Source organism: Cylas formicarius, unplaced genomic scaffold (genome assembly GCF_029955315.1).
Source record: "Cylas formicarius isolate icCylForm1 unplaced genomic scaffold, icCylForm1.1 PGA_scaffold_7__23_contigs__length_41026272, whole genome shotgun sequence".
Classification (NCBI taxonomy): domain Eukaryota; kingdom Metazoa; phylum Arthropoda; class Insecta; order Coleoptera; family Brentidae; genus Cylas; species Cylas formicarius.
This window is the reverse complement of record NW_026844352.1, coordinates 15,317,146-15,332,893: the sequence shown is the minus strand read 5'-3', so window position 1 is coordinate 15,332,893 and position 15,748 is coordinate 15,317,146. Positions and strand designations below refer to the sequence as shown.

General features: G+C 33.8%; 1 protein-coding gene across 1 annotated transcript in view; it reads left to right on the top strand.

Annotated features, from left to right (window-relative positions):
* The window catches only part of LOC132704523 (transient receptor potential-gamma protein), a 94,266-nt gene that overhangs the window by 29,919 nt on the left and 48,599 nt on the right, over positions 1 to 15,748 (top strand). The window contains exon 3 of the mRNA XM_060674551.1: positions 15,468 to 15,705. Within this exon, the coding sequence (XP_060530534.1) occupies positions 15,468 to 15,705 (238 nt within the window). The remainder of the gene's footprint in view (positions 1 to 15,467; positions 15,706 to 15,748) is intronic.

Genomic DNA, 15,748 nt, shown 5'->3' with positions numbered 1-15,748 from the left:
AGGGGCATATCGAGAAACGCCAAACTGACAACTAACAAGGTTTATGTTTAATAGCTTTTCCATGTGGAGCATAGCAGGAAGGTTCGAGTTTTTAAACGCAAAAGTTTGCTTCGGCTATCCGCACAAAAATTTCGTCTGACTCTTCGTTGCTCTTATCTTGTAGCCAAGTTAGCCGTTATCGACAAATCGATTTATGTGTCGTTATGTTTAAAGAAACAGCGATTCTATTTCGCCTGTATCTTCCGTTAGAATTACTGGAGTATTGCCACATTATTTGGCACTGTTGTAATTCCGTTTTGGCAACTGAAACAATGCATTCCAGCGATGCCCTGCGAAACGCGCCTGTTTAGGTCGACGTTTAAGATTCAAGAATTCTTAAAGGGCATCTATGAATAAAAAAAATTGTAATAATCTCATGCGAAAAGTTAAACTCATATACTACCTACTTATATTAAAAAATACGCACATGAGAGACAATATTTACCTGAAGTAGTATACTGAGCGGATCCTTTATTACAGAACCTGTAAAAATTGTAAAAACAACTTAAAGACAAAACTTGATTTGGTTAGTTTTAGTTTTCACAAGAAAAATATCACAAAAAATAAACAATCACAATAAAAACAAATCTGGCGGTCGACATTAAAGTATTAAATCAAACTAATTATTAAACTATGAGGAGATCTGTGTTAGTTTTTCCTTTATATTTATATTCAAGGATAGAATAGAAGCAGTGAAGTACTAGGTAATCTTTAACTCTTTTTTTTAAAGATGTGTAATCTAATGATCTTATGTTGACACGCAGAAGATTATATATGTCAAAATGAAGACTATTGTTGATATACACCCTGAATCTATGACAAGGTTATAACAATTATGATTAACGGAATTTTTTGGTATTCATGCATGATTTTCATGAATATGAAGCAGCTGTTGATACAACCAAACATATGCATAATGTTGCATAATGTGTAAACCATGGCTGACAATGATCACGATAGCCAATTCTAGTGTTTAATACTTGTTTTTGCAATTTAAAAATAACACACAAAAGCGTTAATGCAATAGAGCATGATATACTATAATAAGGTACTTATCATCAATCAATTCTCTTAGTCATCTCAGACAATAGCTTTGCTTTCAATTCACCAACATTTGCCGACTAATTTCGTCTGTCATCCAAAAGAACACCAATTAGTTTAGCTAAACTACCATTCATAATAGGTTTATTAGTTGAAATCGTCAAGGTTCAGGTTTAAGGCGTAATTTTTAAACTAATTGTTTGCTAAATATTTTAGACTAACCCTATTCACACTCAAATCTTGAACGTTTTTCACAAAGCTTGTGTCGGGTGCATCATCGCAGTATATTACGAAGTTTAGCTCTGAAGCAAGTTGTATTTAACAAAAATGTTGTAAATAGTACCTATATTTTAATGTTTAGTCTTTTCTTCTAAGGCTCAGGTCTTATATAGTAAACGAGAATTAATTTCACTCCTAACAGTATATAATAGCATTTCGACGGGCTAACAAAAAAAAAACATAAGTAAAGTTAAAGAGATTTTGTCGCCACCCGTTTTTCACCGGATGCAGCTCCTCGAATAGTGAAAAAATAATTATCACAAAACGGAAAAGGCGGAGTATTAGCTACAAAAAAAAGTCTAGGCCGTAAGTTAACAACAAGCCTCTATTGTTATTAAACAAAATCTCCAAAAAAAAGGGAAAATGCAAAATTAAGAGTTTGGTGTTATATAAAACATAACCTTCCAAATAAACGGTTATAAATAATCCGTTCAGCTTCGCGGTCTTGAGTGCTCAATCCTTACATAAGCCGGCCGCATAACAGGCATGTAATACACACTTATAATAAGCACTTAAATCTGATCAATTAATGGTGCGATCCGAGTTATCAAAATCCAAAATGAATTTAATTCTCTTATTTTATTCAGATCATTGCTGACGTTCTAGCATCAATGCACAACTTTGGTTTTCGTTTGGTTAATTTGTTTGTATATTTGCTACTTTATATTCTAGTCATCCCTTGTAAAAAAAATCAATAATTTTTAAAGTAGCCAGGCCTTCCTACACTGACGACATTTGATTTTTTGTTGTGAACTGTAAACCAATTATTTTGAGGCACTTTTTTGAATTTCTTATGTCAGTTGGAAATATCTGGCACCCAAATTAGCCTAACTTAATTTTGTTCTAACCAACTTCTATAATTCAGTCAAGCGACGGCTTTGAACCTACTTTTGGTGTAGATAATTGATGCATTGAAAGCAGTTTATAATACCATATAAATTAAATGTTTTCTTAAAATCTGTTACTAGAAATTAGAGTAACGGTATTAGTGGATATTCCTGATGACAAATTTACCACTTTTTCCCATTAAACTATCTTTTCTCATTTGAATAAACCGCATTTGGATTTTTTCAGCGGATAGCCTCAGCGGAATTTAACCCGAAACCCGTGTCATTGCGTTTATACGCAAATTGCAGTGTGCTTTGTGGGAAATCGTGTTATCAAATTTAATTTTAATTAAACTGCTGAGTCTCCCAAACAGGCTTCATATTGAAGCAATATAAGCATTTCCACAACGAATGCAAGAAGCAAAAAGGTTTACTAAAAAACACGGAATTGCTAATGAACCTGAATATTAATACTCATACTTATTCAGCTAACTTTCCGCTTTTCGAAAACAGACCACGAGTTCCAGGAAGGATAACGAGGTACAATGTTGAGAAAACAGTGGTTCCTAGAAGTGAAGAAAAAAAATATTAATTGAACTTTTTAGACATCCTAAAAAATAGGTATCGGCGTTTCGCAGGAAAGATACACATAAAATAAATAAACTAATAGTAATAATTGAGCAAATAGAAAGACGTACATAGTATGAATAATTTACAGTGTAAATTATTTAAATATTTGATAATAATAACACTTCACGCCGGTGTGTAGAATAGGTATTGTTTAGTAACTTAAGAGACTGATCCAATGAATTATACAGTGCCCACGTGAATGATGGAACCCCCCCTTTTATTTTTGGTACCCTTTTACATGGCAGGGTAAAATTTGGCACGTACGTATATAATTAAAATGTCTAATTGTTAACATAAAAATAATATCTTAAAATGTCAAAATTACAGAGGGCGCAATTCTAAGTATTTTTTTTAAATAGTAAAATGGGGTCATGTAATACTTCTTTTTAAAGATCTTTTCAGGTTCTATTTGCATTCCAATTTTGAAAATTTTTGATTCTTCAGCTTTTGCAAAGCAGTCAAATGAATGTTTGCAAATTTTTCATTACTTTTCTATTACTTAACCGTAGGTTAAATTAAAAAAATAAGTAGTTTCATCATTTTATCAACTATTGTGCATATTGACAATGAAAAACTCGTTTCTAACATTACGCAAAACAAAAAAAAACACAAGATGCAATTGATACTCACTTACAAAATAACGAACTTAAAACTAGCGGTAGAAGATCGATTAAATACTAAATAGAAACGAATATGAAAAACTAATAAAACTCGAATTACTTTGGAATAAATATTTGAAAAAACAGTTTAAATGGACTTGACGCACTGACAAAATGATTAAATTTTTTGACATTGACTAGTGAAAGTAATATAACATTACCTGGCACTCGCTAATGTTGTATTCGCAGGCAACCTTACAATAATAATAATAATTATTATTATATAAAAAGAATTCTTGCTGTCACATTGACAGTTTGAGATATTTTTTTTTATGTCAGAATTCCAAATTTCACATCATACAAGGGTACAAAAATTAAAAGGGGTCCCTTCATTTACGCGGGCACTGTATGTTTTAGCCATGTCACATAGTAAGTATCTTTCAGGAATTCCAGAGTTTTAACGTGGAGGCATAAGCAGACTTCTACTCTTGAATTTAAATTAAGCCCCTAGTTTATGACTAACAGGTCTGCCGCGGAAAATCCCGAAAATGAATCTTCAATAGTATTTCTCCATTTTCTTGTATTCATTCTGAAGCAGGCTCTGTGAGACAGAGACCATAGATGATGTGACAGTAGTTAAAAGAAGATAAACCCGTCGAATCGCAGAGGCTTTTTTTAATATATTGTGTGACGTGACCAATAAATTTTAGTTTATTGTCGAGCATAAGACAAAACCCAAGGTTTTTTTGCCGCCGCGTTCAGAGAAATGCATGCATTAGATACTCTCATTTCAACTAGTTGAGACAACATTCACGGACCTACCAACCAATATTGCTATGGGTTTTTTTTTTTGCTTTAGATGGAAGAATGTTCTAGGGACACTCTATTAATGATTTCGGGATCATTATTTATAATTTAACAGACTTTTATCTACCCGAAATGAGTAGAAAACTTGTGTATCATCTGTATCTGTATCAAATTTTGAAACGAGGAAGAATATATACATTATTAAATTAGTCTCAGAATGCAGCCTTGAGGCACCCCAGATATTATATCGCCTCATTCTTTTCCATTTAAAACTACTTCTGGTGTACGACCTTTTAAGTAGTTCCCCCAAGGTATAAAATGCCTTGAGTATTGTGCGAAATAAACTATCAGTGATGTTTATAACAGCAGTTGTACAACCATGACGTTTCATGAAGCTTGACTAACTTGCAGGAATTATACTATTTCTATGAAAATGATCAGTTAGTTGCTTTTTAATATCATTTTCCAGAATGTTGCCCATCTTGACGTTTAAAACTCGGTTTCTAAATAGAAAACTTGCTGACGTTTCGCCAATCACCCTTTTATCGTCTTCGAAGCTTAACTGGAAATGGCTCGTATTCTACTCTGTATCTGCTCATATATTGTTTGAGGGGGAGTTAAAGGGTGGTGTTAAACATTATAATGGATGACTAATTGCCATATTGGTGTAAGATAAAGACCTGTGTCGCGGTTAAAATTGTTTGGTTACTGATAGATTTCTGTAGATTTTGGAATTGATTGATTTCGAAGAATTCATTCCATGAAAGAATATTAGTTTTATAGAATAAAATTTTATGTCCGGTTTCGTGATTGTGCAAGTGCTGATAAGTTTATTTCTCTTAGTCTTAAGGCTCCTTAATATTCTTTAAGCCTAATTGATATTTTTCGTTCTCTCTCCAATGTATTCTTTGAAAAAATAGTAAATCTGGATTTGACGTTATATTTCTTAAGAACCTTCGATATGAAGTGATGTTTTGAATGCAGTAGCAAGTGTCAGATAACTTTCGAACTCATTGACTTTAGAATGGAATGGAATGCCCAATATCTTTAATACGGAAATTATTAGGGAGAAGATCAGATTAATTCTGGGTTCAGTGACTTAGGCTGAGATACCTTTATAGCTCTGTCAACAAGAGAATTGAAAACCGATGATTTCTTCGACAGTTCCACATTTTCACAAACTTAGCCGTTTTCAATTATTTAATATTATCACTTCTCTTCTATCAATAATTAACCAAAGCTAGTCAATTTTATTAATCATTGTATTATTTAATTGAAAAAATGCGTATTGAAATAATCAGTATTTTTCTTAGTCTCTAACGACTGAACTTCTATAATGAAATACGAAGAGTTTTTTTTTTTAAATTTTTTAATATATTTTTTTAATTAATAATAAATTTAAGCAAATTGAAACTGTAAGCATTGAAGAAAGGAACTTTGACAAGCATTAGACAATGACAAGGAAAATTTGGCTATATAAAAAACGAATTATTTCTCTGGAGATAGATGTTTAATTCTTTTCTAAATGGTTTTCCATATTTTACTACTTAAATAGTTAATGAAACCAGTTCGTTGGAGCAAAAAGTGATATGATAATACTAAATATCTGAAAACAGCTAAGCATCGGTGGTATTGAAAAAAAAGTAATAAACATGAAAATAACATGTTATATTTATTTTAAATATCATTTGGCATCTTAAATAATATTGTAGTGTTTTATTTGGTAGCTTGGAGATAGCAGATATTAATAACAACTTGCAAATTGCTGTACTATATTTGGGATAAAGATATTGAGAAGCGGTTTTCATTGAGTTGTAGAACATTTATTTTACTATGACATGAAAATAGTCACATTATCATCAAATTTTTGTGTCATTTAGATAAGAAATTTTTTGAACTCTGCACTACTTTCCTTGCAGAAATAGAGCAAATAGCATTAAACAAAAAACATTTCAATTTACCTCAGCTTTAAAATATTAGAGACTTTAGCTATGGTTAACATTAGTTTCTTTTTTTAATTTCTAAGAGCGTCCGTTTGCCTAATGGCGTACCTCGTTGCCCTTAGGATCTGGGTGATTGTGTGAGCTCGATGTCTGCTGTGAGATTCAGCCCTTGTAGAAGGTCTGTGAGGGAGAATTTTGTTCAAATCCTTAAATCTCAAGTTTTCGGCTCCTAGTTTTAAGAATCTGATTCTTATCACTGCCAGGCAATTGCACTCTGTGCTTCGTGTTTGAGATTGTATATCTATATCAATAAGAGAATTTTTAGATTTAATATACTTACTATTAGTAGGGTGTCAGTTGTGCGTTTCTTCGTGGGGTAATCGACTCCAGTAGGATTAGGTTTCCTTTTCTATTTCTATTCAGGATTTGATTGGCCCATCAAATCTCCGTGTCTCCGCTCTCATCCTTGCTGGGAGTTCTTTTACAGTCTTGAATGCGCTATGAGGTTTTTGTAGCGCATTATTTTCTGCACAACTTGGATATTTTCCAGTGGCCTTCCCCATATCTCAATCGCCCCCACATCCGCTTGAGATATGCTGGCGTATGTAGAAAGACCGATCGATAATTTCGTCATTCCTTACTCTCTATAAATGCCGACCCTCATGCATTCATGCGTTCTGGAGCTTTCAGTGAACCAATGATGTCCTGTCTCCACGAGGGCAGTCGTACTGGGACACCACAAATGTAAACTTTCACTGAGGGTTTAGCATTTTGAAAAGACCAAAATTTATTAAATTTGCCGTGTGTCAGCTTATCTGCCAGACTTTTTCTAGAATATCTATGGCAAAAATAATTTCAGTTGCCAAGAAATCAAGGAAACAATTCTGAAAGAAATTAATCCTAAAAAGATACCAAAGATACCGGAATATAAACTCATCACAGGCAGGATTCGCCAAAAGCTAACTGAAAAAGGAATAAAAGCAATTAAACAAATATGTAATGCCATTTGGTACGATTCAGATATTTGCTCTAAAGGGTAAAAATCCACCAAATCTGGGTTCAATAAGCCGTATTTCAATATAATCAAAACTATTCGAAAAATTTATATTAAAGCAAATTGAAGCCATACTAGCTTTCAAAAATATTATACCGCATCATCAGTTTGGCTGAGTATACTGATATTCACTAAATTAACACCGGAGTACCTCAAGGAAGTGTAGTCACCTCCGCTTACCAATCACAAATCAAACCACAGTCTCCGCTTTCGCTGATCATACAGCAATACTAGCTTCTCACCAAAACCCAGAAACAGCAACCAGGAATCTGTAAAATAATAAAAATAAGAAAAAAATGGAAAATAAAAGAGTTAATAAAAAAATATTGATAGAAGAAAATATCTTAGACTATGATTTTTTTTCCTGTAAGTTCTTTTTTTTTTTTGGAGCTCTGCAGCGCTGTGGCCCATGTGCACCAACCACCCCTGATCTATGATATGGTGGCTTCAAGAAACTATAAATTAATAAAAGACATATTATTACCGATTGAAATAAAGCTCAGATGTTGCATTTCTATTTTTTCTATTCCCTTCTGTAAAATACTAACAATGATTTAGGGTGCGGAAAGTGTCGTTTTACCACTTGAGTTTCGCTACCTAATTACCAAACAAAAGGGCTGACCTTCTATTGATCAGAATACCTAAGAATGGGAGAATATTATTAGTTTGCATTTCAATGGTAAAACGTGTGTTGAGGTGTATAGCGTTTAAATAACCAATAGCTGTTCCTCACGTTTGTTCATAAATTTCAACATTACAATAAAAATATGTTCAAGACAAGAATATTTCAATTAAGATTTAGTTCCAGATTATCGTTTTATATTACATAATGTCGAGAGTTTCAGGAATAGGAGCTTTAGAAATGAGGGATTCTACGTCGACACTAACGACAATAGCGTTTGCTTTTTACAAAATTTCTGGATTCCTCCTGCGTCGGTTTTTGCTTAGTCGAAATTGCTGACGTTTCGCCAATCATCCTGTTGACTTCTTCAGAGCTTGGCTGAAACTGGCTCGTATTTTACTCTGTACCTGCTTATATTGCTTAAGCGGCGGGGGTGGGGAGGTCACTAATGAGTGGTATAAACACAGTCTGGGATGACTGATTCCCAAATTGGTGACAGGTAGAGACTTGAGTTACGATTAAGTTTTCCCTACAAGGGGTTTTAATAAGGAATCTAGATATTTTGCTAGAGAATATGTTGGAGAACCCAATGGTGCTGGCAATAGGTCGAAGGGGTAATCCTGGTTTGCGAATCTTTGGAAGTCCGTAGAGACGAGGAATTTTAGGGTCGTGAAGGGTAACAGATTTTTTCACGGAGTCTGATAGAGAAGAAGCCTTAATAATAGATTTAAAGTTGCGATCCATAGATGGCGTAGGATCTTTTTTAAGTTGACGATATGATCCGTCTGTAAGAATATCTTGAATCTTTTCCTGATATTCATTTGTGTCCATACCATACCATACCGTAGCATTTCCTTTATCTGCTTTTAGGATCACGATGTCTGGATTAGATTTTAGAGATTTTAAGGCGATGCGTTCAGACTTTCCAATATTGGATTTAAGTGGTTTTGATTTTTTAAGGATTTTTGCGGTTTCAAATCGAATTTCATTAGCTGTTTGAGATGGCAGTTTGTTTAGGATAGACTCGACATTTGAAATGATTTCCTCTTTTGGGATAATACGTGGCGCAAGGACGAAGTTGGAACCTTTTGAAAGAACTAATTTTTCAGTTTCCGAAAGTTGGTGCGATGATAAATTTATTACAGTGTTTGGTAGTTTAGAAGAGTTTGTGGGTTTTCCTAGTGTTGACTTTAGTTTTTCAAATTTCTGAATGTGATTTTGGATAGTAGATAAATGAAGATTTAAAGCTTTGAAAGGGTATCGAACTCGAATGGGGACAAAATAGGAGAAATTTCAAGGTGTAGAGACAAAAGAGCCTTATTGATTTGGTCTATTTCCTTACGGGTATGGTGAATTCTTTCTCGAAGTAAAGCGAAACTAGATTTTCGAAGAATTTTATAAGCGGATCAGGTTGTGATGTGATGGGATATTTTAAGAAAATTGGGGATAACGTTATGGTCTCTACAACTTAACAAAAATGTCAGTGTACAAAGTAATCTTACCACTTTTAGTCGGTGATCTTCTAACTTACTGCATTTGTGTTTGATGTCCTCTCCATAAAGGCCTGTTAATTTTTCAAAGAAACTTCCACAGGCTTTTTACAAAACTTCTGGATTCCTCCTGCGTCGGTTTTTGCTTAGTCGAAATTGCTGACGTTTCGCCAATCATCCTGTTGTCTTCTTCAGAGCTTGACTGAAACTGGCTCGTATTTTACTCTGCACCTGACTGACTGATTCCCAAATTGGTGACAGGTAGAGACCTGAGGCGCGATTAAGATTTTTAGGTTGTTTATAGATTTCTACAGACTCTCGGATTTTTCGTTGGTAGAAGAACGGATTACATGCAAGAATTTTAGTTTTATCAGATTTACCACTTGTCCAAAAATCTCTCAACATCTGCGGTCCGTCAAAGACAAAATTCCATTTGCGACGCCAGGAGTTTACAGCATTCTATGCATATGCGGCAAAGAATACATTGGAGAGACCGTACGAAAAATATCTACTAGGCTCAAAGAACACGAAAGAGCATTATGACTAAGACAAATAAACTCATCAGCTGTTGCCGAACACACTCATGCAACCGGGCATAAAATTTTATTTTATTTATTATTATTTATTTCACTTTATAAAACGGATTTTGCATGTTATATATTCATAAAGAAAATCACACGTGATGTATGAGATTTTGTAGCTATTGATCCACAAACAACTTTTAATCGAAAGACCCTTAGTCTTTAAAATTATTAAAATTGAAAATATAATATACTGGTTCACGCCTGTATATTTTAGAAGCATTAATTTTCTAGGTGCCAGGGCGGCAAAAGTGTGTCATATACATTTAAATAAATAATCATTTTTTAATATATTAAAATGGTAACATAGTTTAATTCTAGTACTTATTGATATGTTTATTTCTTATAGTCCACAGTAAGATTAATGGTACATGCATTATTCTTTAACTTTGAGAAAAAAAATGAGAAAAGAACAATATTAAAGTCTCTATTTACTGCTCATGCGTCAAGTAATAATCATGCTATAGGAAATAATGTAATAAAACTGTCAATATGAGCATTTTTTATAACGGTTCTTCAAAAAAATTACAAAGATGTAAACGCTATGCCACTCAGTAAGAATGCTGTTAGCAGAAGAATAGATGATATAAAATAAAAGTTTTATACTATTTACAAATCTTCAGGATTCCTTCTGCGCCGGTTGTTTATAATTCAAACTTGCCTGAATACATTGTCACATCACCATCCGACCCAAAAATTGTCGTTTATCAACTCGCTTTTTTACAGAGCCTTAAAACTATCTCAACTATCACTGAACTAAGTCACTGAACCCAGAATTAAAAAAGCTTTCAACAGTTTTATTGACCCCACAAATGTGAAGCAACTGATACCGGATTTGCTTATTGTCAATCATCTGAATATTCCATCGGCTGATTTCAAAGAAAGATCTAACTACATTGGAAGCTAATGTAAAATCTCTGTGGAGTATGCACAAAGCGCAAGGATCCCGCTGAAATTCATTTGCAATTTAAAGTTCATTTTTTTCATTAGTAAACGCGATGCCACTCAGTAAGAATGCTGTTAGCAGAAGAATAGATGAAATAAAATAAAAGTCTTATACTACTTACAAATCTATTTTACATCATGGTGGTTGTATATGAACAGCATAATTGGATTGGAAGCATACCGTAAATCAAGTTATGAAACTGGCAACGTAGTGTTCTATCCGGCAATACTGGTGGCGTTGGGATTGGAAGGGCGAAGGAGGGACATGCGATCCTCCTTTAATAAACGTTTGAACTCGCCCAAGTTTAATTATGTGTTTTAAAGACGAGTGATATCAATTTCGAGCAACATTGTACTATCTGATTTTGCTTCAGAATTGGAAAGAAGAGAGCAAAATGCTTTCGTGTTCAAAAGCCGATGAAAATGTCCAGAAAAATAAGGAACTCTCGTGCATTCAGCTCCAGAAAATCCAGGATCTCTCGTGCATTCAGCTCATCAGTTGTCGGTCAGAATTACCTGGCAAGAATGGGATTAGACTTGCTTCATCGTTCATTGCGTTTTCACCAATGAATGAGAGATAAGAAACATCTGGGGCTCCAGAAAAACTTTCCGTAAGATCAAAAGGACAGCGGAAGGGAAAAGTGCCTTGACTTTTTAGATTTGATTGGAAATTACTGAAAAAGCAATGATTTATTTTTTTCGATATCAACAAAGAGTTTCTACCTCAAGGCGAAACAGTCAATCAATAATTTAACAAGGAGGTTCCTGTGAGGCTAGATATCATGAACAAAACAACAAAAAAATCAGTCTCATTACTTAACTTACACACCACATATATTTCAAAGAAATTTAGATCACATAAATATTCCTCAATTTCGGAGTCATTTTACTTTCACCAAAACTGGTACAAGTGTGCCTTCTATGCAGCAATAAAATAGCTAACACACAAACCTCGACACAAATGAGAAAAAAAGACAAAGAACTCCCTACTTATCGATAAAAAAAAACAGAATAAAAAAGAATAAAACATAAAGCAACACCTCACTGATCATTTTTGGCAAAGGATCTTAGGAGTCCGATTAATTATCGAAAAGTATTTTGTATTCTTTTTCGCAAAGATAACAAAGATTTACGGTTATGCCGAAAACAAAGAGATTGCGCTTCGGACGATTCAGTTGAGTTCACTTTCCATTGGGACAATAAAACGTTAAATAAAACAGGAAAGCCCTTTACTGCTCCTCTGCTTTGTGCCGCGTTGACGACTGTCTTTGTAACATTGAGTGCAAGAAGTTTGCTCTCTTTTAACTGATTTCGTTTAAACGATTTACGGTTACGTATCTGGAAAACTACCGTTTCGTACGAAATACCCGTTTAATTAGTTGTGAATGAAGGATTATTAATTTGCTCGCCGACCCTTCTGTGGTTTATCTCAACGCTTTTATTATATAAGTGGGACGTCAGCGACCGTCGATTCGAGAAATCTATTTGGATCAGTCGAACGATAATTCACAAGCAAATGGGGCCGAGTATAAGGATCGCGTCGCTTTCGGCGAATTTCGGTCATAATTGCATCCACCATTACGGCTCCGATATGCGACCTGTATAAAGGGCACTTTGGAATGCAAATTCCCTAGTGCAAATTGATAATGTGAAAATCTGAAGGAAAATTCTTACTGAAAAAAATAAAATCAAACAGGATGTTAATAATAATAGAAAAAAGGTAAATAGCTTTCCTGAAAGCCGATAACGGTTCTAGTTGTTCCACAACAAAATCCACGTCTTTAAACAGGATATTTCTAATCTCATTGTGAAGAAGACATTCAAACAGTACTGTATAAATCAACGATAGGGTTAAGTTCATTACCTCATTGGTTTTAAAAGTTATGATATTTTTTTTGTAATAATAATACATATTTAAACTTAATGGTTTTTGAAATATTTTATTTTTTATAAAAAAAATACTGGTTTGCGCACTTGCAAAAAATTACGATAGCGAATGAAAAATCTCCATTTTCTTAAAGGACACACCATATGTTATATTATTATTTTTCGTCAAAAGATCTAAAAAAATACAACTTTTGTTATGTATGTAATGTAATGTATGTAATACTGTAATTTTATTTGTAATACTATCTTACAGATCTTACAAAAACTTCTAATAAGTATATCATAGATCTGTTTTTAATACTTTCCGATTCATTTTAACTTTCCCAAAATTTACCCTTCTTTCTGTCTGGCCATGACAAAATGACATTGCCAAATTTCTATCTGACAAATGAGCAAATAAATTTCCAAAATTTGTTTTTAGCATGCGAATGTGTGGTGTTTAAAAAACTCTTTAAAGTTATTTTTTTCGCAAACCACAAAAAGGGGCTAGATATTTAAACTTTTTTCAGAATGATTTACCTCAACTTCTTCGAGAAGTTGATAACATTGAGACAGAACAAATGTGGTTTCAGCAAAATATTAAAAATACTTAATAGAAGATGTAGGACTGTAAGATCTTCGAGAAAAAATATTAGTATATATGATATGCCATTTAAAAAAGGAGAAAGGATCCGAATATCCCTTATTTTGAACACCCTGTATTACTTAATTCAAATTTCATTGCCAATTCGTCACACGTTTTTGAAAGGCCCTCAATACTTGAATAGTAAAAAGGATTTTGTTTTTTGAGAATGTATTTTTTATTAGTTAGAATCGCCAAGTACAACGAGATCATTAGCAGCATAGAGCGGAATAAGAAGTTCGTTGTTGGCGTTGATGGACAGACCACGCGCACTGTGTTGCTTAAAGAAATCAAGAATTTCTGCCAGGAATATAAAAAAAAGATATAGACTCAGAGACTCCCCTTGAAACATTGATACAGTTAGAATTGACACCAGACACAGTCGAAAGCTCTACGAAAATTAACAAAGATGGCATAAACCTTTCTGCCTTTTAGGCACAGGTGCAATTGTATAATACAATTGGTATAATTGGTATAATGCTGACAGCAGACTCCCATGTCAGAAGACTCGCCAGGAGTTTGTTCGTAAATACCTTCATTACCGTATTCAATAAAACATTTGGTCGGTAATTGTTAGGGTGATTTCTGTCTCCAGTTTTATGAACCATCGAAAAAACAATGTCGCATCAGCTCGAGGTTAGGTAAAATAATATATTAGAACACAGGGAGCTAAGTTGTAGGAGCCCGTTTTGTGGCAACAAGTTGTTAAGAAAATCAGTCCAAGGACTTATTACTTTTTGATCTTCTGATTCAATTTCGTATAGCGATATATCTGCCTCAAGGATGCGGTCACGTTGCCCAAAAATGGCTCGCAGCTAATTCGAGGGGGATTGTTTCCTATCAAAAATGATTCCCAAAGAGTTTCAGAAAAGTTACCGAAGAGCAAATTTTGATATGACTTTGAATAAAGCACGAAAAGAGTTTTTTAATTAATAATAGACAAAAATGCATCAAATTTACGATTTTCGCTGATAAGTTTTTTACACATACCCACATACAAAATAAGTTTGCCTTAGTCGATCTGAAAATAAGGCAGTCTTTATAGCTATAAAGCTTTTAAGTCCGCATTTAGCTCATTCTTGAGTGTATAACCCTCACAACCATACCAGGGCATGCTTTAACTAGCTTTTTTTGAATATGAAATTGTCCGAAGCAGGCCACTTGTCGCAACTGCTGAGGATATAGCCGCTCTAATGTTCTCCTACATTATTACAAGATATTATTTACAGTGTTCCGTAAACTTCTAAAAGTACAGTTAGTTCTGGTTAGTTTAGACCAGTACTCGTGGACATTCTAGATCTACGGTAAATCTAAATGTCTGGGAAAGGCAAATATATATATATATATATATATATATATATATATATATATATATATATATATATATATATATATATATATATATATATATATATATACTGCCGGTAAAGAACAACTAGGAGATCCAAATTATATTTAATTTTGCAACCGGGGTAAATTTATACGGAATCAAATAGACACTTTAAGAAAGACTAAAATACAAAAAGAAAATTCTGAAACTCTTAGCACCATCAAAATAAAATGGCGGAATGGTGAAGCATTTAGGTTTTAGAGGCTGTGGAAACTAAATAAAATAAAAAATAAACAAAGTTAGGCGGCCATTTTATAAACTCACTTACACTCCTGGTAACGCAATGAAAGTATACATGTTTTTTTTTTATATAAATAATTGCCTATAACATCTTACAAAGTTTTAGCTGTTATTTTTTGACATTTTCAAGCCCAGAATCTGATGGTTTGAACGAAATTATGAAAATATGAGAAAAATGCGAGACAGACAGAGTCTTGATATGAGCTGCTAATACTATTATTTATTTATATTTTGCTGTTTTGTTATTTTACTGAATTGATCGCGGTGCACTTCCTAGGAAATTTCTGGTAAACTTACACCTTGACCACAATCGCCTCTAATTTTTCGATGTTCGGGTGAGGTCCTTTGCGTTTCTGACGGCATTGAAATTAGACTTATAGAAAACAATGTTCCACAACACTTATAAAATTGCATCACTGCAAATATTTCTTTCTAAAAGAAAGATATTTTAAAATCAAAATTTAACCGCAGCATGCTGCAGAGAGCGGAAGATACGAGCTACATCAACATCAACTGCGTCGATCCCCTTGGCAGAAGTGCCTTGCTGATGGCCATCGACAACGAAAACTTAGAAATGGTAGAACTGCTGATAGAATACAAAGTAGAGACTAAGGACGCACTGCTGCACGCCATCTCGGAAGAGTTTGTGGAAGCCGTAGAAGTTTTGTTGGACCACGAGGAGACGATCCATAAAAAGGGAGAACCGCACGTAAGATCATGTTTCTTGGAAGTCTGTCAAGTCGAATCCTTGA